At 34.9% G+C, this 26877-nt stretch overlaps 2 protein-coding genes across 4 annotated transcripts in view; one reads left to right on the plus strand and one right to left on the minus strand.

The window, feature by feature from the left end:
• The window catches only part of LOC110450471 (N-alpha-acetyltransferase 20-like), a 46285-nt gene extending 35577 nt beyond the window's left edge, over nt 1-10708 (minus strand). The window contains exons 1-3 of the mRNA XM_021498019.1: nt 10584-10708; nt 10225-10249; nt 9711-9801 (exon numbers count right to left, since the gene is read on the minus strand). Coding sequence (XP_021353694.1) covers nt 9711-9801; nt 10225-10249; nt 10584-10636 — 169 coding nt within the window. The 5' untranslated portion in view covers nt 10637-10708. The remainder of the gene's footprint in view (nt 1-9710; nt 9802-10224; nt 10250-10583) is intronic.
• Nucleotides 10709-10736: 28 nt separating this feature from the next.
• LOC110450470 (centrosomal protein of 112 kDa-like) overlaps nt 10737-26877 on the plus strand; it is a 32738-nt gene continuing 16597 nt past the window's right edge. The window contains exons 1-16 of one of the 3 annotated variants that reach the window (XM_021498018.1): nt 10737-10855; nt 11839-12047; nt 12987-13050; nt 13982-14099; nt 14609-14653; nt 15444-15586; nt 16359-16500; nt 17576-17666; nt 18077-18123; nt 21634-21697; nt 21942-22003; nt 22372-22461; nt 23090-23189; nt 23484-23602; nt 25133-25276; nt 26518-26672. In XM_021498018.1, coding sequence (XP_021353693.1) covers nt 11939-12047; nt 12987-13050; nt 13982-14099; nt 14609-14653; nt 15444-15586; nt 16359-16500; nt 17576-17666; nt 18077-18123; nt 21634-21697; nt 21942-22003; nt 22372-22461; nt 23090-23189; nt 23484-23602; nt 25133-25276; nt 26518-26672 — 1493 coding nt within the window. In that variant the 5' untranslated portion in view covers nt 10737-10855; nt 11839-11938. The remainder of the gene's footprint in view (nt 10856-11838; nt 12048-12986; nt 13051-13981; nt 14100-14608; nt 14654-15443; nt 15587-16358; nt 16501-17575; nt 17667-18076; nt 18124-21633; nt 21698-21941; nt 22004-22371; nt 22462-23089; nt 23190-23483; nt 23603-25132; nt 25277-26517; nt 26673-26877) is intronic. The other 2 variants (XM_021498016.1, XM_021498017.1) reach the window with 2 other exon arrangements.

Here is a 26877-nt window from a genome sequence, read left to right on the forward strand (position 1 = left end):
CTACTGCCAGATACAATCAATCAATCTATGTGGAGAGTTTGAGATTGAATTATTCTTGCGCCATTAAATCCTTTTATCAGTCCTATACAGGAGCATTCTTCACGTTAATCTCTACACAAACCTGCCTAACTTGTGCATGTAATATCACATACAATCAACCGACATGTTTTTCAAATCAATGACACTCGTTAGCCACCAACAGCTACAACGTTTCCGGACATTTGATTCTTAACACCCCCATATAAATTTAATTACCAGCACCTTTTATTGTTTTGTTTGATATAAATGTCTTGATAGAAATCTCCATCCATACTTAGATAGAACAGTCTCTTTTGATCGGTAAGTATGAAGGTTTGTAAACAAATGTAGGCTGAAGTGATTGGTATCCCACACCAGGATAATTACGACCCATTTTGTTGGTAGGAATATGTCAGAAACACTATAGGGATCCCACATTTTATTCATTATCATCAGACAACCTGCACTCAATCGACACACTTTTTTCTTCCATTTTTTCACATGGAAGGGGATATAACTCTGTATAAAATTATAAACAAATACTGTAGAAATGTTAAAGCTCTGTACAAAATTATACTTACATTGGACAAGGATGGAAATCTCCAGTCATAAAAACAAACAGGAAATTTTGATTTTGAGCCAGGATTCAGTTGGTTGGTGTTCCCACCACTAATTATTCTGTTGGGGGAATTAACAGCACAACTGAATACGTCTGTTTCACTCAATCCATATTTCTCTTCTGAACAACTAACGTTCTAAGTATAACACAATAGATACCAATGTGGTGTCATATTAATATACATGAACTCTATGAGTTCATTGTAAGTATATCATAATAAAACAAACCATGACTAAAAAAGTTCAATAATTATAGTTCCCATTACATACATATAGGATCTTAAATGAGTTTTCATTTCATGAGCTTTAATGAAACGAGTCTTAAGAGTTTTTTTACTTTTTCAAGCCTTGGCGAGCAAAAATCAAAACTTTGAGACGAGTTTAAGAAAAGCTCATATGAAATGAAAACAAACTTAGGATACTTTTTATCACATAACTCAGAAAACTTACATTTTGACAGGTTTTAAAACCAAAATGTAGAGGGCTTAATCAAACGGAGAGAGCCATTTTGTTGTNAACCAAAATGTAGAGGGCTTAATCAAACGGAGAGAGCCATTTTGTTATGCCATTCACAATTTATGTCGTCACGTCATTGTCCATATCATGACGTCACAATCAGTTTCTGACTGGCACAGCCAATGAAAAACGCTCCCAGGTATATTACACTAGTGACATATGTAAAAAAATTACACCGGCGTATTCATGGATAACATGATAAAATGTTCATGATCAGTTCAAAACATATTAATCTGGGCTTTTTTGTGAATTCTCGCAACACTGAAAATATTTCACCCCCCAATATCTTGTTTCAATGACATTTGTAGCAACATTTTAACAAACAGTTATGTAATATATGGAAGTGTTAAATTATTATGGTTATATTTGAAGTCGTGATTCTGAGCATTGCTGTTCCCTCCCTTATCCAAGATCTAGGCCATGTTGAAGCTTCTTACTACAAATATGTAACCACTGATAAAGAATAACAAAACCACCATTTACTCTGTCCCCAGTCTAGACTATGTTGTAATTCATTTAGGAAATACAGGGGGAAAATCTTTGATGCAGCCTCAATATACTGGTGTAGGGGAGATAATTGCTGCAAGTAGAATAAATTTACAGACAAGCAATTTAGTGTGAATTTACTTGCAGAATTCTTCTTTAAAATGTGCAAGAACCACTCCCCCATAAAAACTCCCTTATCTTAAATCCTGATCAACAGGACATTACAACCCCCCAGATTAATCCTTCTTCCTTAATTCCATTTAAATGGCAAATAAAATCTAGATTATTTGCACATGCTCAATATTCCAGTTTTTTTTTCTAAAATAACATGCAGTGATTTATCCTAAATCAATTTGTAGCATATTCATCTTATTTTCTCTGCAGCTGCGGATAGTGTTAATTCCGTCTGCCTGTTAGCAGTAAACGTGCTTCTGCATTAGGTTCATACATCTTTTCCATATTTCCAAGGTAATTTTCAAATTAGTGCAATTTAAAAGATAAAACACATTCATCCAGTTATTATACACAAAAAATTCAATATTGTTAACAAATCAAATAATCATTAGTGTCAGCCATTATCTGAAAATACCTGCACCAGGGCCTGTGTAGATTTATTTTATCAAAATTCTGTACTTTCAAAAGGATCTGGAAACTTTCAAAAGTTTCCTTATCTCTACGTTGTTTTTATCCACTGTTTTTATCCACATCAGCAGTAATTCTAACATCCTTCAGGACTTCTTATCAAATCTTAGTGCAAATAAATTGAATTTTCAAATTTAGTAATTAAATTTCTATTCAATCACTACACTTCCTGCTGAAACCTTCATTAGCTATGTACTATCTTGATAAAAATGCATTTACAACAATGTCAAACCATACTAGAAATGAATTAAAACTAGAATTATGTCAGTGTGACATTACAGCCGCTCACTGCTTTAAATTTAATTGCTTCAGTAACACATTGAGCATCAATATCTACTATAATACCTCAGATATGTGTTCTGTATTCTGCTAATTGAAAATCAGGTCATGTGATGATGTTGCCTTTGGGATTTTCAAAATCAATCGCTTCTTAAATGATGCCTTAAAAACATTTCTCCCTCTCCTCTTTTTTCACCCTCTTTAAGTGTGACGCATTGTTGTAATTTTCATTAAACTACATCCTCCAATGATGTGACATGAGCACTTACGTGGAGAATGGCAATCGGTGAATGGATAATAAAGAATAGGTGCATTTTGTGCTTGTGAAATGAAGGATAATTAATAGTATGCGGAAAACATGCATGGAGAAAAGAGACATTGTACTCCTTTTATTTTTATTTATTTTTCATTCATATTAATAATAATTATTAATATATGTAGTGACTATATTTACCGTCATTGAATATACAAAATCTCACAAATGTTCTTGGAATATTTTTTAATTATATTTCTCAATGTGACTTTAACAACGTAAGAGTTATTTCCCTTACACCGAATTGGATACAGTATTTTGACACAGCGCGGCTGTTGTGTCATGTTCTTAAATTGTTACACTTTCATAAATCAATACACCAGAAATAGCATGCTGTGTTACAGAAATGTTTGATAAGCATACACGGTTCACATATCGTCTCGTCTCAGAGCCATTACCGTTATCAACCTAAGCACGATATGTCATATAACGTTCCCGTTTCAAACATCAAAATAGAGGTTGTACTTCATCACTCATACGGTTTATAAATATATATATTTACTTCTTCCTTCTACAGACAGCGTCAATGCTTGACAGTCTTCACATGTGCTTTCTCGAATCATATGTGTTTCACATGCGTAACACTCCTCAGACCGCAATCCGAGTTGCTAAAACGCTCAAACCTAGTGCACGAATTTCACCACCACAACACTCGTAGAATGCACCGGAGATGAACATTTTGTTTTCAGCAATTATTTAAAGTATGGATTATTATTTGGAGAAGAGTATCAGAAGACGTTATGTAACCCACATGTGAATGTCAGAGATTCTACTTTCTATTTACAATAACGAAACTTATATAGCGGATGCATGCAAGACTGAATTATGCGCAAGCACCCCGAACAGAAGTGGGTCCGTCATTTCGTTCTCTGGACAGAATTAATAAGCCGCTCGGCTCTCGCCAAGAGCGGCTTAAAAAAAAGAAACAGTTTACAAAATCCTCATATCAGAATTGTTTAGGTCACAGATATCAGCGTCCGGGATTCATGCTTTTCCTGTCAGACCTGTCAACAATTTGAGAACTCTGCCACTATACCTATTAGTATGGTAATTGGATTCCTCAATATTTCGCAAATGATATCCAGGACTCGCATGAAAAAAAAATGAGCAATGAACACCATACAAGAATCCACTGTTATAAAGTTGGTGCCAGAAAACACATGGCTTCACATTTTTTTCCACATCGAAAAACACAGATTCCTCTAACATTATCTATGGAACATTACTGAAGTGAACAAGCTTTCCCTGTGTGTGGATTTTGTCAATTTCATGAAGTTAATGGAAAATGTTCAATACACAAAACTATGTAAATGACCTGTCAAAAATTTGCATATTAGGTGTTTTTTTTCTCATGGTAATTATTTGGTATGGTTGTAATGATACATATCTCAATATTAGACCAACAATATAATTGAATAGTGATATTATATAAATTAATAAGTAATTAAACTTTAAAAACACAGAAAAATCTCCTTCACATGTTTTAATGGCTCCAACTTTACAATTTACACGTGCACCTGTAACTCATCTAAAGTGGCACCGACCAAATGCTAACATTAATTTGCACAAACCAATTTTTCATAATCAATATGTAAGATTTGCTGTTATACAGCCTCATCTATACTTGCAAACTTTTTGAAATTTCCATTGGGGAGATTGTGCATGCTCAAAATTAAAACATTAATAAGATGTGTGTATACATCCCCTAGAGACAAAATGACCCTTTAAAGTGACATATTTTGAGTTTTCCGATCAGATGAAATCATTAGATCTTAGAATATAGGAACAGCTAAGCATACTCACTGGTTGAAAACACTAAGTTTAAGGGTCCAAAATCGGGAGTCTCCCTCCTAAATACGGAGGGTTGGCAAGTATGCCTCATCTAATGTACCAAGTTTCTGAGATGACCTTAAGCTTGTTAGTCATCATCGTGTGATACCATTGATCAGACATAAAAGAAACGTAGTCTATCAAATAATTTCAATAGTTTTTTCATGGTTCATGTGCTATGGAGGAAGTTGCTATCACCAGACTTAATTCAGAGTGTGTAGCTTTAGATGATTTTACAAAATTGTTGCAGCTCTGATCTTGCTTACATTGTTGTGAAATAACTCAATTTACTGTCGCTTATCATTTTGAATTTCTCAAAAAAAATTGCTGAATACTGAACCAGCATATTTCTGGTAGCTGGAAGACCACCAGATTTAGTGGTGGCTTAACGAGGCTGGAAACTAATAACTGGACCACTGGATTAGTGGTGAATGGATTAACAGGACTGGATAGCAAGACTATGGATTAACGGTGGCATAATGAGGCTGGAAACTGATAACTGGACCACTGGATTAGTAGTGAATGGATTAACAAGACTGGATAGCAAGACTATGGATTAACGGTGGCATAATGAGGCTGGAAACTGATAACTGGACCACTGGATTAGTGGTGAATGGATTAACAGGACTGGATAGCAAGACTACGGGATTAATGGTGGCTTAACGAGGCTGAAAACTGATAACAGGACCACTGGATTAGTGGTGAATGGATTAACAGGACTGGATAGCAAGACTATGGATTAGTGGTGGCTTAACGAGGCTGGAAACTGATAACAGGACCACTGGATTAGTGGTGAATGGATTAACAAGGCTGGATAGCAAGACTACGGGATTAGTGGTGGCTTAACGAGGCTGGAAACTGATAACAGGACCACTGGATTAGTGGTGAATGGATTAACAAGGCTGGATAATTTAATGAATGAGACAGCTTGATTAGCAACTGCTAAATTAACAATGCTGGATACTTGAACCAGTGTATAAGTGATGAGGCTGTATTGATGAGGCTGTATTGATGAGGCTGATCCTGGGACCACTGGATTAGTGATTGTTGGATAATGTGGCTGGAAAGGGGGACAACTGGATTAGAGGCGGCTGGATTCAGCAGACTGGATAACGGGAAAGCCAGAGTAAACTTGATTACCAAGACTTGATGGGGTACATCAGTCCAGAGGTGGCTTGATTCAGCAGACAGGATAAAGGGAAAGCCAGCATATACCTGATTACCAAGACTTGATGGGGTACACCAGTCCAGAGGTGGCTTGATTCAGCACTGGATAACGGGAAAGCCAGCGTATATTTGATTACCAAGACTTGATGGGGTACACCAGTCCAGAGGTGGCTTGATTCAGCAGACAGGATAAAGGGAAAGCCAGCGTATACTTGATTACCAAAACTTAATGGGGTACACCAGTCCAGAGGTGGCTTGATTCAGCAGACTGGATAACGGGAAAGCCAGCGTATATTTGATTACCAAGACTTGATGGGGTACACCAGTCCAGAGGGGGCTTGATCCAGCAGACAGGATAAAGGGAAAGCCAGCATATACTTGATTACCAAGACTTAATGGGGTACACCAGTCCAGAGGTGGCTTGATTCAGCAGACTGGATAACGGAAAAGCCAGCGTATACTTGATTACCAAGACTTGATGGGGTACACCAGTCCAGAGGTGGCTTGATTCAGCAGACTGGATAACGGGAAAGCCAGCGTATACTTGATTACCAAAACTTGATGGGGTACACCAGTCCAGAGGTGGCTGGATTACTGAGGCTGGATATAACTAACAGTGATTTCTATCTTTGATCTTAGCTTTTGTGGCAAATTTGTACAGTTGTGTAGAAAATGCCAATCTGTCCTCTAAAACACTATACCCAGTGGGCACATACGGTTGTATTTACATTGTTACAATGTTGTATTCTGGTTGCGACGTCGGCAATCATCATACACCGTTAGAAATTGACGTTGTAATAATGTTGTGATTTGGTCACACCACAATATATTTAAAATAAATTACTATCAAAAAGATACCGAATGGAAATGTATAGCTAGAAATATTGAATAAATATCAAACAGCAACCGTGTTATATACTAACATAACGTCTGACAGCATATCTCACAAGATCGGTATGTTTAGACCGTAGATCTACCACAATTATTTGTAAATTATAAGGTCTTGTCTTACTTTAATCTCAGTTTGGTATGTTTTGTTAAGTATTTCTAAATGAATCAAATATTCTTGCTGGAAAACTGACAAGGGAAAGATGAGGGACTTCTTCACTTGATTTCTGAGACGTCCGTGTTCATGTTTTATGGAATCCCTTCCATTGAGCAAACTTCAATTATAGTATGTAACTCTAGTATGGTTTTTGGAATGTGCACAATTTTTATACTATCGCAATATGATGATGTTCAAAAATACGGCAGTTACGATGATCAGTCAGGCCATGTATGAGAAAACGATTGCAAGTTTGTCCATGTTCATTTTAAAGTTTTGAATTGAATTTAACGGGTTAAAAGCTTATCCTGATAACCGTGATGTGCGATTAACAATAGTTTCAACCATCTGTTTATTTGTCATTTCCCACTCTCTACGAGGCGCTTCATATAACGGATTTCCCCCTTCCTCTCAACGGTAGAGGAGTTCTCTATATTGACACTATATATTTATTAACATGTGTGAATACATTAGGCCTAAGTCATATTACAAACAACTTGAGACAAGCCAATCGGTGAAACAGAAACAACAGACAAGTTGTGCTTAATCAGATCAATGAGTGGCATTACCGGTAAGTGTAATACACCACTATAATACACCATGCATGTTAACGGCTAGGGTCACTTATAAATTAGCACATGTGTATTTTGGGGTCAGAGGCTGTACAGATTTAACCTCCTGATAAGGGATTGGTCATTCTGGTCAATCTCCATAGCATGACCTTGTGGCCAGATAGCATCCGCCAGGGTTAACAATGGTTTAATTGTAGACTGGCTACCAGCACCTAAGTTTTATGAAGGATTTCTCGGCTGCATTTTACTACTAGCTTATCTCCCCTTAGTTCAGACATCCAAGTGATCAACATTTTTAGAGTTCAAGTTGTTTTCTTAATTATTAAATATTCTAGAGACAGTGGCCAGTCTAGGTTAATTGCTGCGATGTCAGAGATAATGAATTTAATCATTGCCTAGTTTTCATTATTTAGTGAAATGATACAGTATACAATCCCAATATAATATATATGTTGACGTGTTGTTTCAAATTGTAAAAAGATACGCTGACGTGTTGTGTCACTATGTGAAAATATGTTGACGAGTTGTGTCACAATGTGAAAATATGTTGACGTGTTGTGTCACTATGTGAAAATATGTTGACGTGTTGTGTTACAATGTGAAAATATGTTGATGTGTTGTGTCACTGTGAAAACATGTTGACGTGTTGCGCCTGTCACTATGTGAAAATATGTGGACGTGCTGCATCACTATATGAAAATATGTTGATGAATTGCATCTCTATGTGAAAATATGTTGACATGTTGTGACGCTATGTGAAAATATGTTGACGTGTTGTGTAACTATGTGGAAATACGTTGAGGTATTGTGTCACGATGTGAAAATATGTTGATGTGTTGTGTCACTATGTGAAAATATGTTGACATGTTGTGTCACTATGTGAAAAAATGTTGACGTGGATGGTCACTTTGTATCATACACTAAATCAATCGATATTGACAAATAATAATTAAATTTTTCGGGGGAAAATGTGCAGTTTTACTAATATTACTTTATTGTAAATGAAGTATTCATGTTTACACAGTCGAGATCTTCTACATTTACATCGCTGTAGACCGACGTTCACTCTGCATAGTTATCTCCCTTACTTTACAAAATGTGTACAGGTAAAAATACTAGTATCTACTGAGTACATGTTACGTATGCGTACCGACTGGTCATTGGACAGATGAAAATAAAGTGAACTGTATTCATATGTATGTGTGTCTTATACCAGCTGATCTCGTAATCACCTCGGATCAAACAGGTGAGTGCTATTTAGTCAAAACAAACATGTTTTCCAAATAACAATGATAAAACCATACACTATTCGTAAGTTGTCATAACTCGAACGCAGTTAATGTCGCAACCAAGATGACGGGGGCATTTACCTGTACCCTACTAGCTGTTTGTGTTCTGTAGACACGCGTGTCAGTGATGTGTACCGGACCTCGATGCACCCGGGTTTATTCATGACTTTCTCTGTGCCTTTATATAGATTTCAAATTTGTTGTTCATTAAAAACTTCAACTTATCAATTAGTTTATTTCAGTTGTTACAGTTTTTATTTGATACCATTACAAGACAATGTACGTTAATTAGTAATACGTTAACAAAGCAATAGTACAGGAGGACATCACACACACACACATGTACCAATATCTATCAGAGTTGTCGTTCCTTACACTATCGACGAAACCATATGCACGGGGGAAATTTATGCGGACGATCCAGCTCCGCTTAAGGGGTAAAGGTAAGCGTAAATCCCCCGCGCGTGTTTACAGTACATGCAATAAGACAAAATCAAAATATATCGTCTTTGTTGTTGTGCCACGTTTAGATAACGTTGTATAAATGTTGAATTCAGATAATATCATAACGTTGCTACAATGTTGTGAAAAGACGCCAGGAAAACTTTTACATGCAACCTTCTACGGACCAAAATGTAACGTTAGGATCTTTCCTAAACATAGCATTGTGGCAACGTTGTGAAAAGACATCAGGAAAACGTTCACATGCAACCTTCTTGGGACCAAAAGGACACGTAATGTATATATATGATGGAACCAGCAGATTGCCTTGGTCAAAGTCAAAAGTTTTATTTAGAGTCGGTACATGGTATAACAATACAACATTAGCTCTAAGGAGCTATTAAAACCGACGAATTAGCATTGTCATTTTCAAATTTCATTATATATTTCACCATAATGCACATGCGCACATTTTGTATAGCAATTGTACTTACTGTAACCCATTATCTGACCATTGGGAGACTCAGCTACCTGGAAATATTCTGGCCAGTGGGCAAGATACTGCATGTAAAATGGCAGGCCATACTGGTTCAGTCAAGGAGTTGTAACATTTGCAAAATAATGCAAATTATATCAGATGTCTGACAATTGCGAGTTTAAGTAAATAATTCCACTACACATCCCTGGCTTAACTAATTAATTGATTAAAAACTTTATAATATCTATTATCAGTTTTAAGACAAAATTAATCATGCCATCTCTGAAAGTATCAAGGAAATGTAATTGATACAGCAGCAAAATGACTTAAATAGTTTAATTGATTAGAGTAGGGGTCAAGATCTACTGAAGTTCTGCATTTGAAATTCTGGTCTGGCCGTTGCATTTTTCCTAAAATCTTGTTAAATATTTAATTAAATATGATTAGTATTATCTCACTCTTTCAAGTTCAAACTTAGCTAAAATCTGTTTGCTGTAAGCTTCCTGTTAACAAGGTTTGCGAAAGGATACAGTTTCTGTGAGTGGATCCAAATTTCTAAAAATGAAAATAGAAAAAGTGATACTCCCAGCTTACAATACATTTACCTTGACTCATTCTTTTTAAACCAATATACTTATTTCAGAAACACACAATTGCAAAATAGTTATAATATATCAGTTAGATTAACAAGCCGTGCCATCTTTTAAACTGACCGACATCAAAAATATTTGAGCGTTCAACAAATAAATGTTCAGAGGTTTCTTTGGCCATGAATGCAAGCAGACAAATCTGACCCGTAGACCACATTTACCGGCATGATTTTCGGCGTGTTAAATGTTTCCATGGCAATTTGAAGAAAGACGCATGAACACATGATATAGAAACTTACACATTATTGAACTTGAACAGGTCATCACACCTGAATGGCCGAATCGTTGTCATTGTGGAGATTTGTGGCTGGTTTCACGTGTATTGCTAACGAGCTCTCTCCATAACAGGAAATCAACTAAATGATTATACGCATGCGCTAAAACTATTTGTTGTTTCTTCCGGTGTGGCTGCGGCAAAATTGAAAAGGGAATATCAAAACATACCGAAAAAAGCGACCGACTCCGCTTCGTCATGGAACAAGAACATTTAAACAACAGCTACAATTGTTGAGTGAGAAATAGTGTTGCTTTCTTATTAAGTTCAATTTATTGAAACGATATAGATTATTGTTTAATTGTTAAAATGTAAAGTGTCAAAAAGTCGGTGACATGCCTGTGCCTGTTTTAATGTTTTAGGAATGGTCATTTTGTGATTTGACTTGCAACATCAATTTAATTCGACATTATATTGTTCAATATGTTTGTAATTAAACTAGCATATTCTGTGGGCTAATTATCAAAGCACAAATCATTTCTAAAAATATTAAAACTTTCAATAATTTATGACAATGTCGGTAAATGATCTAAGTGCAAATTCATTTTTACCTGCAAGTCATTTTAGGGTGTCATATTTTTATACAAACGACAGGTCCTTGTTGTTTTGATAATATTTTACACTTGGCCCTTCCATAAACGAAATATGTTAATGTCTCATTATTATTAGTTTTTTGATGGGGAGGAGATGCTGGGAATGTCATCAATAGAGTGTTTTTAATGTGCGCACCAGGTTTGGTTTGCACTTATATTAATTTTATCTTGTATATCCAAGTAACTTATGTCCACACACTTTTCAAAAATGGATGGGAATTGTTTTTTTATTTATCTCTGCCACTGCGCTGTTTAAATATGTCAAATGAAATTTACCATCATCTGTCACTTATATATTGTGGATAATTTATAATAGAACAGATTAATTCTATTCTCACAAATTTTACATGACCAGAATGGTCTTGGTAATTTTATAATTAACAGCTTTTGTCAAATGTCTCATTGATTTAAACAATTAGTTTGTTGCGGCAAATTGTTGTTTGTTATTCGAAATATCCTTAATTTTATCAAATCATGAAAAGCAGTCAGTAAATTGCTTAAAAACATTTTTTTTTCCTGCAATTTATTTGTTCTTATTTGGAAATCATCTTGAATATTTTTCAGCATCATGAAAATCAGTACATGTATATTAATTAATAAAGAATGTTTTTATTTCGTTTGATATAGATCTACCTGTTGCTGTGATGTAGTTACCAACATATGATGTAAAGACTGGCACATCTACAAGAAAACACAATTTCATTCTAGTATTGAACTAGAGGACACCATGGCCACCACCATGGCAGGTGATCCAGTTTACCTTGGCCTAGACCAAAAGTTTGACAAGGTCTTAGCGGACATGAAACCACATGTGCTTAAACTTCCTCATAAATCAGGTTTGTAACATATGCATAATCGGTTAAAAAACATTCCAGAATCATAAAACATATTTTTAATATAAACTAAATCATAAAATAAGCACATTACAACATAATCAGTCGAAATATATTCAAGATTGCTATAACAGTATAAAATAGATTTGAAGATGTAAAATTGTTTAAAACTTTCATGTTGAAAAAATATTTAATTGTCCTTGTGAATATATATATGTCTACCAGGAATATAGAAGTTCCCAAACAAGCAGTGGTTGGTTATCATGTTTATTTAACAGAATTAGTTTATTTTCAAACTGTATAAAGACACGGTTTACTGAGTGTGTCTCACAGTTTTAAAATTAACTAATGAGAGCTCGAGTTAGCTATAGATAAACATGATCCTCAACCATCACAAATTTAGGTACTTTTTCTTCCACAGCGTTCAGATATTATATCTAGAAAACCATGTTTCTCTTGTATTTTGGAAATTCATTATTCCTGTTTCCGTTGGGGCAAACAATTGCTATGAATGTATGACGTCACAATGGAAGATGACGTTACAAAGAATTGTTACTTGTCGTCGTAATTAGAAAATTAACCAATGAAATAACGTCCACTTGTGGGTAACAAAAATGTTTTCCAACTCCTAGCAAGTTTATCAAATGAGTCAGGAGTGAGGAAACCTACAGTGGTTGTTTGAGAAAAGGTGACTTTATGAAGGCCTAGAATGCATCCGAGTGTAGATTAATTAAAAATGGAGATTTTCTTTGCAACATGTTTTACGTTAGCTGAATTGGGTAAGCAAAGCTCCTCAAACATTGTGACTAAAGTTCATACATATTTTGAGTTGCAAATGGTCATGTGTGGGATAAAATTATACCGAAATGTGAGCATGCATGTAAATCACCCATTTCATGAATTTGTTCTTTCACAGTATTATTGCATTATTAATCATTCCAGATCGACAAAAATGTGCAATATGGATCAAGAAGCTATGTGAACCAGTCATGGGAATAACTGGGAGGTATGTTTATAATGTCATTTTCATACGCCCGTCGAATGACGGTATATATTGTTTTCATGCGGGCGGGCACACATTAGTTTCCGCTCAATAACTTAAGTAATTTTAAATGGATTAATTTCAAACTTGGTAGGAAGGTTCATTGCCATGAAAGCTCGGACAACTTCGATAACCAAAATTATTCGCTGGTTATTTACGGAGTTATGGCCCTTTGTAGAACTGCCGAAACAGTTTCCGCTCAATAACTTCAGTTATTTTGAATAGATTCATTTCAAGCTTCATAGGAAGGTTCATTTCTATGAAAGCTTGCAAAAGTTTGATAACCATTATCCGCCTGTTATTTATAGGGGCCCTTTATAGAATTGACGTAACAGTTTCTGCTAAATAACTTCAGTCATTTTAAATAGATTAATTTCAAACTTCATAGGAAGGTTCATTTCTATGAATGCTTGCGATAACCAAAATTATTTGCTAGTTATTTATGGAGTTATGGCCCTTTAAAGAATTGCCGAAACAGTTTCCGCTCAATAACTTGAGTAATTTTGAATGGATTAATTTCAAACTTGGTAGGAAGGTTAATTGCCATGAAAGCTCGGACAAGCTTGATAAACAAAATTATTTGCCGCTTATTTATGCAGTTATGGCCCTTTGTAGATTTCACACTTATCTCTCCAAAAGTTAATTTTTGTGGCAAACTGCTCATTCTACATCTGACAGGCGTATCATGTACCGTTTCGTGGAACTCTTGTTATGGACATATTACTTAATTATTTTGAAGTTAAAAAATCTGGAAAACTGAACAATATTCCAATTCCATATAAACACATGCAGACCATAAGTTTGGATTATTTTGTATAAGTCTGACGTATTGCCTGTATGAATTTTACAAGGTGTTGGAACTGTTGTAATATGTTTGTTTGTTCTCGACCAACAGAAAGAATCGTAATGCGTACGCCCAGCTAATGTTACACATGCTGAAGAGAGGGGTCCTGGAGGGGCCCTTCACCAGTAAACCCCAGGACGGCCCCCTACCAACACTTCCTCCTTATATGGTACGTCACATCTACTACTTATCTTTCTACTTATAGGATAGCTGCTTTTTCTACCTATCCACCTTCCTATGTGGCAAGTCCATACAAGTACCCACTGTTGGCCCTGATTTACTACAAATTCACCTCAATAATTTCATTTTCATTTTCAGACATGTTGAAATCCAAAACTAACGCTCCATTCTAGATTCTGATTGCCACCAGAAGAAAAGAAATACAAAAATACCCATAAATTTCACCAAATTGAATTTTGATAATTTTAGTTAATGATTCATTATACTAATTTAAGTTAGTAAATGAATGTGATTTTAAACTAAATGAATTAAAGAAAAGTACTCCTTTTCTTAAAAGTCATTGCTGTGATTTATATGGCTATGTATATATGCGCTGCTCAATTTTAACCTATTATTAAATCCCCTGTATTTATTTCTCAGAATCTATTTTTTTTCCAACTTTTTCTTGTTTATTAGTGTGCTCAATTTTAATATATTTTCTTTTTCAATTCATTTCAGTCCATATACTTTGATGAGCCATCGGGCAAAAAAGGCCAGTCTGAGGTCAGTATAACAAGTTCAGATGGACAATAGATAAAGGTTCTTTATACAGTGAAACGTGGCTACAGCGTGGGTCAAAATGTTTAGAAATCTGTTGTTACAAGTCATAGTTGGTTATTTTAACAAACAGTATTTACTCAGATTCCTCTGTGTTGATTATATCCCTTGCCAATAAAGTAAAGGGGGGTATATACTATATAGGAATCACCCTGTCTGTGCGTGGGTCTGTCTGTTGATCAACTCCTCCTTAACCATGTGTTGGATTTTTTGTAACTTGACACAGTGAAAGTACATTATATGTAGATGAGCGTGAAGAAAGGAATTTGAGATTTGACTATTTTTTTGGAGTTTTTGCCCTTGAAACATTAATTTCTGCTCCAGAAACTTGAAAGCGCAACTCCTCCTTTACTGGGTTTTATTAGTTACTTGGCACAGCAAAAGTACATCATTTGTAGATGTGCACGAAGAAAAAAAATTGTGGAGGGTATATCTTTGTGAGCGAGCTCACAGTTTCTCTAAAGATATTAGCATACACTGAACATGTGTATCCTAAACAACTTTGGTATTAAAGACAAAGAGATGAAAACCATATTTATAATTGTCTTTTGGTCCAGTTCAAGCTGAATCAAATTTGCCTGGTTAAGGCAATTATCTCATGATTTCAAGTTTAAAAGTTAAGTAAGAAAATGAAATTCGGAAATTAAATGTAGACAAAAGGTCAAATAAGTTTCTCAGTAATGCTGGATATTATGAGATCAGTTTATGTTAAATGTGTCTTTGTATTTGTTTGAAGGACCAGGTGCCTGACTGGGTGGCCGGTGAGCTGACATCATCAGTTGGGTCGTCATTGTTCAAATCATCCATAGGAAACCCCACAGCGTCTTCTACCTGGAGGTCTGGTTTATCTCCCATCGGATATGAACGGGGACTCCGCAGGTAAGCATTAAATCAGTCGTGCTGTTGCCAAATAGCTTTAAAATGAGCACAAAAAGTTATAAAATATCATGAAATAAGTAAATGTTTATTGTATATATTCAAGTTTTGTAATTACATGTTTAATCTCATTAAATCGTTGAGAGAAGTACATTTCCATCAGAAGACCTAGGCTGCATTCATTTCTCTCAATCCAAACAGTTGAACTGGTTGGACCAGATTTGTTAGTTTATGAAAAAAGGTTCGACCTAGTAATTTGATGCTGCTTTCAGGCCAGTCTTGATAAAGCCTTGCAAGGCCTGCATAAACATTTGCAGGTCTGCCAGGATTTATGACCGAAAATGTTACATTTGAAAATAGACAAACCAGTTGAATGGGATACGCAAAAGGGGCACTATGTAGATTATGAAGATAATTGTATTATCTTTTTATGGTTATACTGTTATACCCCCATAGGATGTTAGGTATATACATATTATTTCTTAAATATTTTTAGTTTTTAACAGTACATTATACATATCAGTGATATAATTCAATCACACAATCTCCAGTCTTGCTCGCTTTTTTCTTTCTTTGCTTTGATTTCCATATTAAAGTTATTTGATTAGCAGGGGTTGTTTAAGCTAGCTTTTGGCCTACAGTTCTAAGTTTTATCAGCCTTTGATTTAGCTCTTATTATTGAAACAATCAAACGATTTTACAGATCTTCTATGCATTTTGAAACGTTATATCTAGGAGATAGTAAATACTGGTATTTAAAATTTACTTGAAACAGAAGACCTCATACTAGTATGGGAATAGAACTGGACAAAGACCCCAGCATAGCGTCACCGATACGAGGTATGACGTCACCGACTCGGGGCATGACGTCACCAGTCAGAGGCTTAGAGCTGCCAGATCATGGAATTATGTCATATGTAAGAACTTTTATAGAGAAAAAAAATATTAACTTTCTAAAACTATGTCAATGTATTTAAATTTTTAAAAATTTCATGTTTCAATACCTTTTATTTAAGTTTCCCATCCTGTTGATATCATTAATCACTGATTATGGCGAGCAACAATTCCTTTTTTACGTCATTGTTTTGTAGGTAGATGTGAATTGTCATTAACATTTGACCTTCCTATCATGCCTACACTTTCTCTATTTCTATAGTGGTACAGTGGAACCTCGTTATTCCAGACTGGAATTCGCAAAAAATCTGTTTTCAGACTAACTTACAATATTCAAAATTTGATATTACATATCCTGAAGTGAAAATAACTAGTTCTTACTCGGAATAGATGAATTTCCCTCATTTCTCCCCAGGTTCCGAATTGTATTTGCTTCAAAATTGATAAAACAAGTACTTCTGAAGTGAAAACTATAGCTTCATTAAGCCAGATACTTGTAATTGAAAAATTCTCTACTTTTTCCTCAGAAACCAAATTGAATTTTTGTCAAACTTATGAGTTTCCATCGTATTGTTAATTTCTTGTAACATGATGTCACAACATTTCCCTGTCGCATTCTGTCCTGTCTGTTGGATTTATAATGTGAGATTCACTTACGTAATGCACTTAAGATTGCATGTCTTTAGCTAGAGTATAAAATATTTAACTTTTCGAAAAACTTGGTTGTTTAGGCATTCCCGATCGTTTTTTTCTGTGATCAACAACAATGTTACGGCTTTTACATGCGTTAAATACTAAATGAAAGATTGCATATTATGTAAATGTCTTGTCTAGCTAATATTTAAAATCAACACTAACAGCAAGTGTAAGAATGTTTAAGCTTCATTGGGATGAACATATATATCCTGACCAATGAAATTTTTGCCATCTCTCTATAGAATTGAACGCAAATTCTACACCACTTCTACTATCAATAAAACCTGAACGCCGTTCTTTCTGGTATGGTTTGTTGACAGAGTTTGCATAAGGGACAGTGTACCAAGTTTTAAAAGCGAATTTTGTATTTTTGAGGCTTAAATTTATAACTTTGATATATAGGACGATATAAGTATCGGTAGGAAGTCGCCCTCGGTAAGGAAGACCCACTTTCTGTCTGACGATGAAGAAAGCCTACGCCTCGTCAGACATGGTGAGTGTCCCGCTGTCACAGTAATAGAAAATCCTGGACAATAAAATAACCTGTCTCAACATTTGAGCAATATATGATGAAAAATTGCAAAATTTCAAAAAGTCTTAATTTCTTCAAAATGTAAATACCAGGTATAAAGATGATATTCTGAAAGAATTTGATAATGTTTGCATTATAAAAAATTAAAAATATCTTCATTGATAAAATATATAAAATTTTGACACCAAGTGGAACACATCTGTCCCTGTCACTGTCATCCAAGTTCTGTATATTTTCAATGCCTTGTCTGAAGAATCTGAATCTCATAGTGTATTTTCTTTTTCTGACCTGTATGCATGTGTGCACTTTTGTGATAGAAGCACATCTGTCGACCTGTGTATAATATGTGTACTCTGCCCATTTTACATCAGATGAGAGAAAGCTTTTCAAAGAGTCGCCTAAACACAAAAGGAAGAAGGTAAGACAGTTGGCGAGCTAGTTCCTAGAACACCTGCTCCTTGTGACCTGTTGTTATATCCCAGCGTTATCATTATATGGCCAAACTGAATAAAATGTCTGTTTAAGGTTCCATCCTAAAGGGGAAAAAATGGTAAAGAGGGGAAAAATAGATAAAATACATTTTTCATCGGATTTGTATATAGACAATATCTTTAAATTTCTTTTATGCATGCTTCTCGGAAGTCAAGCTTTCTAAACAATTTCAAACATGAATTTCACCCAGTCGCTGTGTAACATCCCAAGTTAAATGGATCACATTTGTGATGATCTGTTAGTTAGCATGTAATTCAAATAATCTGGAAAACTATTTTACGTTTTCCATCACTTTGTTGTGCTAATTATATATAATCAGACTGACGCTATTATTCACTGGGTTGTTAATTTTTTTTGCTACAAAATTGTCTTTGAATAGGGTTGTGAATCTAAAGATGTTAACCCTTTCACCACTGTGGACCACCATGGACTCATATGGTAGAGTCTACTAAAGTTAGCTAGGGGTTAATTAAGGGTTAAACAAAATATATATTGTAAACCTCAACAGATGTTTTATATGTTTGGCCTAACTCACAACTTTTTGTATGTTCCACTCACACATTTAATGCTTTTCTGTTCAGTCATTAAACTAGAGAAAAATATATGTGTACATGTTATTTTGTTACTTTATTTATGTAGTCAATGAAAACATATCTGCTTGAATATATCATTTGTACATATGTTGTATATATATAGGAAATGTATCATGCATATACTTCTAATGTTTATATTATTTTCATTCAATTTCATTTTTAGCATCATTTTTTTGACAGGAAATCAGCCAAAGAGATATTATCCTCATTCTTTTGGAATTTCAAGAATTCCATGAGAATTTTATAGTTTTAGCTACAATAAAATATTCAATACAGTTGTAATAAGAACACTGTTAATTAAGTTACTATACTTTTATCTCAAATATGCTGAATCTGTGTTCTTTAATTCATTCACCCCTGAAGACACATTTAAACTCTATCAATTCAAAGGTTGGAATAGTTCATTATGAAATTTCAGGGGTGAATGTGTTAAGTGGTCTCACACTTATACAATGGCAGGTAGTGACTTTCAGTTGAAGATGCAGTATAGATTAAAATATAATCATCCTTTTAAAATTTGTAAAAAGAATTATAAGGGTACAGTTCTTTAGAGTTGGTGCCTTTAATTGGCTACCATAGGTATGATATAGGAAACATTTCAGGTGTGAAACCTTAGCAGCTCAAGTGGGAGACTAATAAAGTCATATCATATGTAGGTATGTAAGATGGATATTCTACCGGAGGGTGTAGATTTTACGTCAGAACTGAAGCTTTGATTGTGACGTCAAAATAGTAAGTCACCGAGTGCACCCATCTGGGATTAAAAGAATCTCTCTATCCCCTATCTCACCCTCAAGGGGTGAGAAATTTGTTTTCTCTTACCCTGTTCACCTATTTTGTAGCATATACATATTGTAACGTTAAAGTTACAGGGTAAATTCAAAGTTGACGTGTTGTTGATGGATTGTTGACGTGACATCATTGTATTGTTTACATGATGTCATACCATTGTTATGAATAGGGGAATCCCCTCGTCTCAACCCTAGGGTGAGACAAGAACATCTCACACTGGTAAAAGTGTGGATACACCTGTCCAGGGTAAGAGAAACACGTATCCCATATGAGCACTCCGTATGGGACACTTGTACGTGTATCTTACATACGTAGAGGTGAGAGATATTTATTTCAATGTCACCAATACAAAATGTAAGGTAAGTGTAGGTTCACTCTGACTAGATTTGCAGACTTGAGATCAGTTATAACTATCTTGTCAATATAAGTCAAAAAATAAAATCAATTGTCAAATTGTATATTTAAGGCACATAGAAATTTTGGTTAGAATTAGAGTGATTTCAGAATTCCTGGAGTTTTTGTCAGGTAGTCCTTAACCTTTCACCACTGTAGACCATAATGGACTCATCCAGATCAATGCATGGCAGAGTCTACTAAGTTACATAGGGTTGAAAGGGATAAAAAAAAGATTTGTTTGATTACTGGCTGTCTTTATTACCCACATAGCACAAACCCTGCTGTCAGCTGTCTGACTGGAACATTCCTCATCATTAAATCTATAAAACTCTTCAGAAATAACCTTTCTCTATTTATTTGGACAGTATATTGTCAACCTTTGCTGTGTTGTCAGCCATCTGACTGGAAATTTCTTGATTATTTAAGTTTTCAGGAACAATTATCCTTTTCTTCAAAATGTATATATATAAACAGTTCCGTCACTAGCACTAATGCTGTGCTGTCTGTATCATTTGACCTGAGCTCTTAAACTGTGAAATACAATTTCATGAACTTTCAGGAAAAGAAATGTATACACTGTTTATGTGACAAAATGTGGACGACAGAAATTTTTGTATGAAGAAATATATATGTGTATTATTTTCGAAATTCTTGACGAGGGAGGAATTTATGAATTTGACACAAATTACTCTGCGTCATAAAAACTACATCATATACTACTCTTCCAGAATCACAAATTAAACATGGTGAAAAATTCCACGTTTTTACGATGGAAAAAGTCAGAGAAGTTTTTACATTATGTAAAATTTACCTGTACAGAAAGCGATGATTTGTTCAATTTGCGTTTTGACTAACAGTTACAATGTACTTAGTGAATTATTATTTAAATTTTACTGTTTGTAGTTCGTTGAATATTGTGTCTGATATTTGGGTGAATGCCTTGAATTTATGGCCAGTTTTACACTGGTGTGGTTGAGGAATGGTTAGATTTTAACATTTTTTATTTCAGTTTGTGAATATTTTTCTTATTGCAGCATGCATGTGGAATCAGACAAGTCTGAATTTAAAATATTCAACCTTTGTAAAAAAGAACTTTCCAGTTGATTTATAGATATAAGTTTAAAGATGGGTTCTCACTGATCTTCTGCAATATTACGTTGTATGTCAATAATAAAAATATTAGAAATAATAGAAATATCACTGCTGCTGTTTCCAGAAGTAATCTTGAAAGACAATATTATCATTGTAAATCAAGATTAAAGCAACTGTTAGGCTTCAATAAAAGTTTCCAGTGGGAATTCATTGGCAGCTAGCTAGGTCAAAGCACTCTTTCCTTAATTTCCAACATTTCATGAACTAAGAAAAAAATTGTCAGGGCTTCAGGGGGGTTTTATAACTGAAAATATTATGAATGTACACAGATAATGGGTAATAGTGATTATTTGTTGACCTGGGTCTGAAATGATTGGGTGATACTATTGTTACAGTCAGGATTTTATTTTCATTAGGATTTAAAAAAAAAAGTCAAATTATAAAAAAGAATTTGATCGAAAATGATGCAGCATTTTGGATCAGTTTGTTGAGGACTTTCCCTGAACATAAGCCAAAGAAAATAACTGTCAAAAATTTGTATAAATAATATCTGTTTATTTCAGGAAGAAGAGCTAAGCCAACCATCACCTCCACATCACTATAATCCTCCATCAGGTCTGTTTGGGGGTAAGTTGTGGGTAGTTTTAGACTATTTTGGATATTTTACGCACGCATGGTGAACCAATTCCAGTCAGGACCATTCTCGATGAAAACTCTGCCCTAAACGGAGACATGATATTAGTTTGGCATGAAAAAGTACATTAATTTTAATATATGTATATCATTATAATTCTTTTCTCAATTTTGTGTTAGGAGAGAAATCAAATATCTAACGCTTTACTAATGATATAAATTTCTTCTCATCTTGCAGGTTCCATCGCATCCACAAAGCTGACCTTTGACATTGATCAGACAAAGGATTATGGCAAAGATGTAAGTATTATACAATATCTGTACTCTGTCTGACCTTAATTACTGGACCTATTTATCTGATTCATGCCCTGATAACTATACCCACCAAATGAATAAAAACTGACAGGGGTCACATTGTTAAAAGCTATTAACTAACTTTTAGCTGGAATGGTTTGTTTTGTGTTTTACGTCCTATTAAAAGCTATGGTCATTTATGGATGTGCCAGGTTTTAGTTGTGGAGGAAAGCCGGAGTACCTGCAGAAAAACCACCAACCTGCGACCAGTACCTAGCGACTGCCCCATGAAGGCCTCGAACCTTATGTGAACCCTTGATTTCAAATAAATGACCTTGACTTGGGTTTCAAATCAAATGATTTTGCTATTTCAGAACTTACAAATGAAGACAAAAATGTTAGAAGCAAGATTTCATGAAGAAAAATTAAGACTGCAACAGAAACATGACGGTGCTGTACAGAAGGTGAGTTATGAAAGTTGAATGTGTCTTATATCTTATAAAACAGCATTCTAAGTGTGGAGTATTTCTTTACCTTTTAAAAAGTATGAGTATTTTGATAAAAAAAGTTATTATTTTCTTTATAGAAAAATATGGATAATTTTAAATAATCAAAGTAGTGCTTGTTCACTCACAATTTGAAATTTGGAAGGGGAAAAAAACCTTGCACGCTATCGTAATTGATAAGAGTAATAATTGTATGGGACGACATGCAACAATCTTAGCTTAAATAAGGAAAATATGTTTATCCCTTTAATATACTTGATATTTAAAAGAAATATTAACCCTTTCACCTCTATAGACCATAATGGAATCATCCAGATCAATGTATGGTAGAGTTTATTAAAGTTACATAGGGGTGAAAGGGTTAACTTCTTGATTTATTGTTAAATTACTATATAAATTATTTGTATAAACAAAGGTTCGGTCCCTGAGACTATTCTTAAACTTTTCCATTGATCAGTGTCAGATATTTAAGTTTTGCAAATAAGTCAAATTAAAATGATAAAATAAATATCTTTCAATATTGATCTGTGATGGGATTATAATTACTAAAGAAAATGTTTTGATATTGTATTTCATCTTTCAACAGATTTTAGATAGAAAAAATGCTGAAATTGAAGAATTAAAATCCCACTACAGGTCAAAAGCCAAGGAGTTAGAAGAGACCATATCAAAAATGGAAAAGAAAAGTAAGTCTGATTTACATAGTGGTAAGATACTTAAGTTTTTCAGAAAACTTGAAACAACTCAGAATTTAAAAAAAATAGGTAAGGACAGAATGCTGACTATCATTGCTGTGATTACACTCACTGTTGTCATTGAGAAACTGAAAGAGCTAGCATGTTTGTCTGAATGATTTAGTCAGTGAATAAGAAGAAGATGGAATATTTTGGTTTGGTCTAATGAAACAGTCTTTTGTTGAGAATTTGTAAAGAATAATTGGAGAGGGTGTGTAACTAATTATATTTATTGTAACTCTTCAGTCCAAACACTAGTCAAAGATTCTCAGGCAATGAGGGACACCAAGGACAAATACATCACAGATCTCAAGAAAATGGTGGAGGAGTCCAATTTCACACGAAGAAACGAGTTCGAAAAAGAAGTAAGTGAGGCCACATCAAAAGTTAGTAAGGCCACACCAAAAGTTAGTAAGGCCACACCAAAAGTTAAGAAAGGCCACACCAAATGTTAGTAAGGCCACACCAAATGTTTAGTAAGGCCACACCAAAAGTTAGTAAGGTCACACCTAAAGTTAGATAAGGCCACACCAAAAGTTAGTAAGGCCACACCAAAAGTTAGATAAGGCCACACCAAAAGTTAGAAAGGTCACACCAAAAGTTAAATAATGCCACACCAAAAGTTAGTAAGGCCACACCAAAAGTTAGATAAGGCCACACCAAAAGTTAGTAAGGCCACACCAAAAGTTAGATAAGGCCACACCAAAAGTTAGTAAGGCCACACCAAAAGTTAGATAAGGCCACACCAAAAGTTAGTAAGGTCACACCAAAAGTTAAATAAGGCCACACCAAAAGTTAGTAAGGCCACACCAAAAGTTAGATAAGGCCACACCAAAAGTTAGTAAGGTCACACCAAAAGTTAAATAAGGCCACACCAAAAGTTAGTAAGGCCACACCAAAAGTTAGATAAGGCCACACCAAAAGTTAGTAAGGTCACACCAAAAGTTAGATAAGGCCACACCAAAAGTTAGATTAAGGCCACACCAAAAGTTAAATAAGGCCACACCAAAAGTTAGTAAGGCCACACCAAAAGTTAGATAAGGCCACACCAAAAGTTAGTAAGGTCACACCAAAAGTTAGATAAGGCCACACCAAAAGTTAGATTAAGGCCACACCAAAAGTTAGATAAGGCCACACCAAAAGTTAGTAAGGCCACACCAAAAGTTAGTAATGTCACACCAAAAGTTAGATAAGGCCACACCAAAAGTTAGTAAGGTCACACCAAAATTTAGATAAGGCCACACCAAAAGTTAGTACGGCCACACCAAAAGTTAGTAAGGTCACACCAAAAGTTAGATAAGGTCACACCAAAAGTTAGTAAGGTCACACCAAAAGTTAGATAAGGCCACACCAAAAGTTAGATAAGGCCACACCAAAAGTTAAGTAAGGTCACACCTAAAGTTAAGTAAGGCCACACCAAAAGTTAGTAAGGCCACACCTAAAGTTAAGTAAGGTCACACCAAAAACTAATCCAGGACACATCTAAAACTTAGTAAGGCCACACCAAGAAACTAAGTAAGGCCACACCATAAATTCAGTAAGGCCACACCAAGAAACTTAGTAAAGCAATAACGAACATTAAATGAAGGTCATACATCAAATGAAAGTACCTGGTAAGGTTGCATCAGAAATGTTTTCTAAGGCTATGACACTGTTTTCCTTTTCTTTTGACTTGTTGCACTTACATAACTTCAATTTTTTCTGACTTCTCAAAATTTGATACCTGTATTTTCTGATGAAATCATTCTTATTCTTAAATATGCTTGAACAAATTTAGATAAATAAATTTCAAAATCAGTTCCTTCACTATCAACATCGCTTCAGATACCTAAAGACGTCATGTCCCATGGTCTCTTTTGATCACCATTTAATCAGCATTGTTGTTTATGTTACAGTTAAACGACATGGTTGCCAAATTTGAGCAGGATAAATTTGACATGCAGAAGAATCACACGAAGAGTATACAGGAGATTCTGGACGACACAAACGGCCGTCTGCTCAAAATGGAGAAGGAGTACAATCAACAGACCAACCAGACTGTAAGACATGGATCTCAATAGTTACCATGGAAACAGAAATAATTATGACACCCAGAATATTGAGATACAACCTGTACTGTGGACCATTGTTACTCGTGTCATCTTCATTCCCAGCTAAAACGTAGCTGGGTTGTGAATCTGAGTGATTAGTGAAACATGTTTTATATTGATGTAATATTATTACCAAGAAAAGAAGTACATAAGGAAATTTGTAATAAAGAAACAGGAAAATTCTCTAAAAGTAATTTAGCTTATAGGAGAGTACGGTCAGGTCCCATCAAGCCAGCACCAATCAGGCTGTCCCTTGATCCAGACTCCACTAAATTGGTTGAAAATGGAGAATGTTTCAGACAGAGTAACACCAGTAAATGGTAGATAAAAGAGTCCAGACTAATATCTAAATTAAACAATGGAAGTTAATATTATAAGGATTAAAAGAATGATAATAACGAATTTTATTTATTGAGGAAGACACATGTGTGGCAAAAGTCGATCTTCCTTGTGCAGATAGTCCTCTGAATGTAGAGTTAAATGGATGGTAGTTAATATAGTAACCACTGTAGACCACAATGGACTCACCCAGATAAATGTATGGTAGAGTCTACTAAAGTTTCCTAGGGGTGAAAGGGTTAAAGTTACTATGTTCTGCCTTGTCACTATGTTAACCAAGTAAGGAGGTCACATTTGAATCTTGTTTGGAATTTTTTGGTGAGAAGTTGACTATTCCAGCATGAAACCATAGCAATAATATTTAATTCTATTATAATTACCATACTCTATAACTTTTAGGTGGAAATGGAGGAATTATATTTAAAAAAAATCCCAATGAGTCTTGTCTTCAGCCATGCCACAGGTCATTGCTGTTAAGTAAGAAGTAAGAAGCGAGCTCTCACTTAAGTTACTTATTCATTTAACTGCTTTCAGATGCAGTTCACAGACATTATGAATGTTCACTGCATTCATACCACCTATGAATTGCATCTGAAAACAGTTTGTTGCCGATATAAATCATTTATATTTCAGGAGATATTTTTGTTGGCTTTAATATGTTTGGAGACATGATCATGAATTTTAGTAGATTTTCGAATATTTATTCAGATGCAAATAAACAAGGAACATATAGCAGCCCTTGTCGTCATTCACGAAGTTTAGGTCTCGCAGTTAAGTTGTTGGAAGAACAGTTGCTAAAATAGGTAATTACAGAAATTCAGTGATTTGAAGTTGTTTTTTTCTCTGCACAGTCGACAGTCATCAAGGAACTAGAGAACCGTCTACAGGCCCTTATGTCTGAGGTGGACCAAACAGCCAAAGCGAGAAATAACGTTGAACGTGAAAAAATGGATCTGGACTGTAAACTTGACCGCCTGACCGCTGACTACAGAGATGTGAAGGATAAGTAAGGGACTGAAAATAGCAGTGATGAATTTGGTGTCAGAAATGTTTTAATTACATTCTAACTTTATCATTACCTACTGAGATACCTAGAATTACCTATCTTAACTGGAATATTTATTTCTCTTACCCTGAATAGGTGTATCCACACTGATATCCTTGTCTCACCCTAGGGTTGAGACGGGGGATTCCCCTATTCATGACAATTG

The sequence above is a fragment of the Mizuhopecten yessoensis genome, unplaced genomic scaffold (genome assembly GCF_002113885.1).
Source record: "Mizuhopecten yessoensis strain PY_sf001 unplaced genomic scaffold, ASM211388v2 scaffold5229, whole genome shotgun sequence".
NCBI classification, from domain to species: domain Eukaryota; kingdom Metazoa; phylum Mollusca; class Bivalvia; order Pectinida; family Pectinidae; genus Mizuhopecten; species Mizuhopecten yessoensis.